The 1776-nt window shown below is 66.4% G+C and overlaps 1 protein-coding gene across 1 annotated transcript; it reads right to left on the reverse strand.

The window, feature by feature from the left end:
- Nucleotides 1–519: 519 nt before the first annotated feature.
- C2CD4C (C2 calcium-dependent domain containing 4C) lies at nt 520–1776 on the reverse strand. Its single transcript, XM_006876700.1, has one exon. The coding sequence runs from the start codon at nt 1774–1776 to the stop codon at nt 520–522; it is 1257 nt and encodes a 418-aa protein (XP_006876762.1).

Here is a 1776-nt window from a genome sequence, read left to right on the forward strand (position 1 = left end):
GAAGACTGAGTGGTGGAGGGCTGACTCCCGTGAAGAGAAGCCCCTAGGCCCACCTTACTTACTCTTGGCAGGTGCCCACAGCTCTTAGCTGGGCCAGGGCTGCCCTCATCCTGCCTTGCCTCTCTCTGTCTGGCTCCCACACACTGCACCCAGAGTCAGTCCAAGGGGCCCGGACGCTTTGCTCTCTCCGGGGTGTAGCAGGGACCACACCATGCCATGAAGGACTGAGCTCTCACACTACTGTGCCTCACTCAGCTAGTGAGGAAAGGGTGTCAAGGGGGGGGGGACATGAAACCTGCGGCACAAAGCCCCTGGAACTGTCCCCTGTCTCTTCCTCCACAACCCCTCTCCTCCTCATTGACTCATGAAATAGAATATCCTGGTTGCTGTGGGCCCCCAGTGCCCAGGAGACTGCATCAGGGTTAAACCCAGCCTGAGTGTGATCCCACCTGCCCATGGGGCCTGCGTGGAGAGGGGGAGACTCCCAGGGGGTTTGGGGGGGTGGGCTCCCTGGGCCCTTTACAAGAAAGGGAGCAAGGTGGTCAGGGGCACCTCTTTCTCCCCCAGCAGTGTGTCCCGTTTCAGGCTGCTGCCCTTGTTGACCACCTTGATCCTGAGCGCCAGCTTGCGGACGCTGGCCGGCCCCAGCCCGTCGAAGAAGAAGTCCTCATTGAAGACTGGGTGGCGGCTGTTCTTGATGATGGTACTGCGCTGTTTTTGCAGCTTACCGGGTACCAGGCAAAGCCCCACGCAGCAGTTGATGGTGCGCGCGTCGTACGTGCGGTCATAGAGGCCCTCAGCGGCCAGCAGCCGCACGCGAAGCCGGGCCTGGGCCGCTTCATACTCGGCTAGCAGCCGCACGCTGCCCCGCGGGCCCAGGCGCACTGCATGTTCCACACGCGGCGGCTCGGGCCCCGGCTCGGGGGTGGCGGCGCGGCGGCTCAGGCGACGTCGTGCACCAGGGCTGGTGTCCGGCGTGCTGTCGTCGGCGGACAGGGAGCCGTGGCGGCCCACCGAGTGCTTTAGCTGGCTCACCTTGGCCTGGCTGTCCTGGGCGAAGCCCTTGATGAGAGACACAGAGCGAGACAGCAGCGGCGATCCGAAAGGGGAGGACTCGGCGGAGGACCCGGTGTCGCTCTCGCCGCCGCTGAAGTAGCGGCCGGGGCTCATCAGGGCCGCGCCCCCCTCTCTGGCTGAGCCGTTGCCCCCATTGGTCTTGGCGGCCGCCCGGCGACGCGCAGAGCCAGGCGAGGTCACCTGGGCTAGCGCCCCGTGCTCGCTGTGAAACAGGGACTCCTTGCGTCGCGTGTGTGGACTCTCGGCCAGCGTGGCGAAGCCGTACGAGGTCTGCGCCTTGGGCACCGAGGGCAAGGAGCTGGTGCCCGGGGCCGGGGGTTCGGGGCCCGTCGCTGCATCGTCGCCAGGCGCGTCGTCTGCGCTCTCGATCTGGATGACGTGGCGCGTGGCCGCCCTCAGCAAGCTCCTGCTCTCGGCCGCTAGCTTGGCGGGGAGCCGTGGGCTTCGGGGGGCGCGGCGGGGCGCGGCCGTCTCCAGGTTCTGCTCCGAGGCGGATGCGCCCAGCTCGGCGGAGGCCTCGGGCTCGGCAGGGCCGGCGGGCAGCTTCGGGGGGATGAAGAAGTCGGGGATCTTGTCGGGCGTGAGCACGTTGCTGTACAGGGGACCCTTGGAGGCCTTGTCACTAGCGTCCCCTCTAGTGGCGCCGTTTTCACCCGAACCCCGAAGCCGTTCCAGGAACCACATGTTGGTTTTCTTCAT

Source organism: Chrysochloris asiatica, unplaced genomic scaffold (genome assembly GCF_000296735.1).
Source record: "Chrysochloris asiatica unplaced genomic scaffold, ChrAsi1.0 scaffold00409, whole genome shotgun sequence".
NCBI classification, from domain to species: domain Eukaryota; kingdom Metazoa; phylum Chordata; class Mammalia; order Afrosoricida; family Chrysochloridae; genus Chrysochloris; species Chrysochloris asiatica.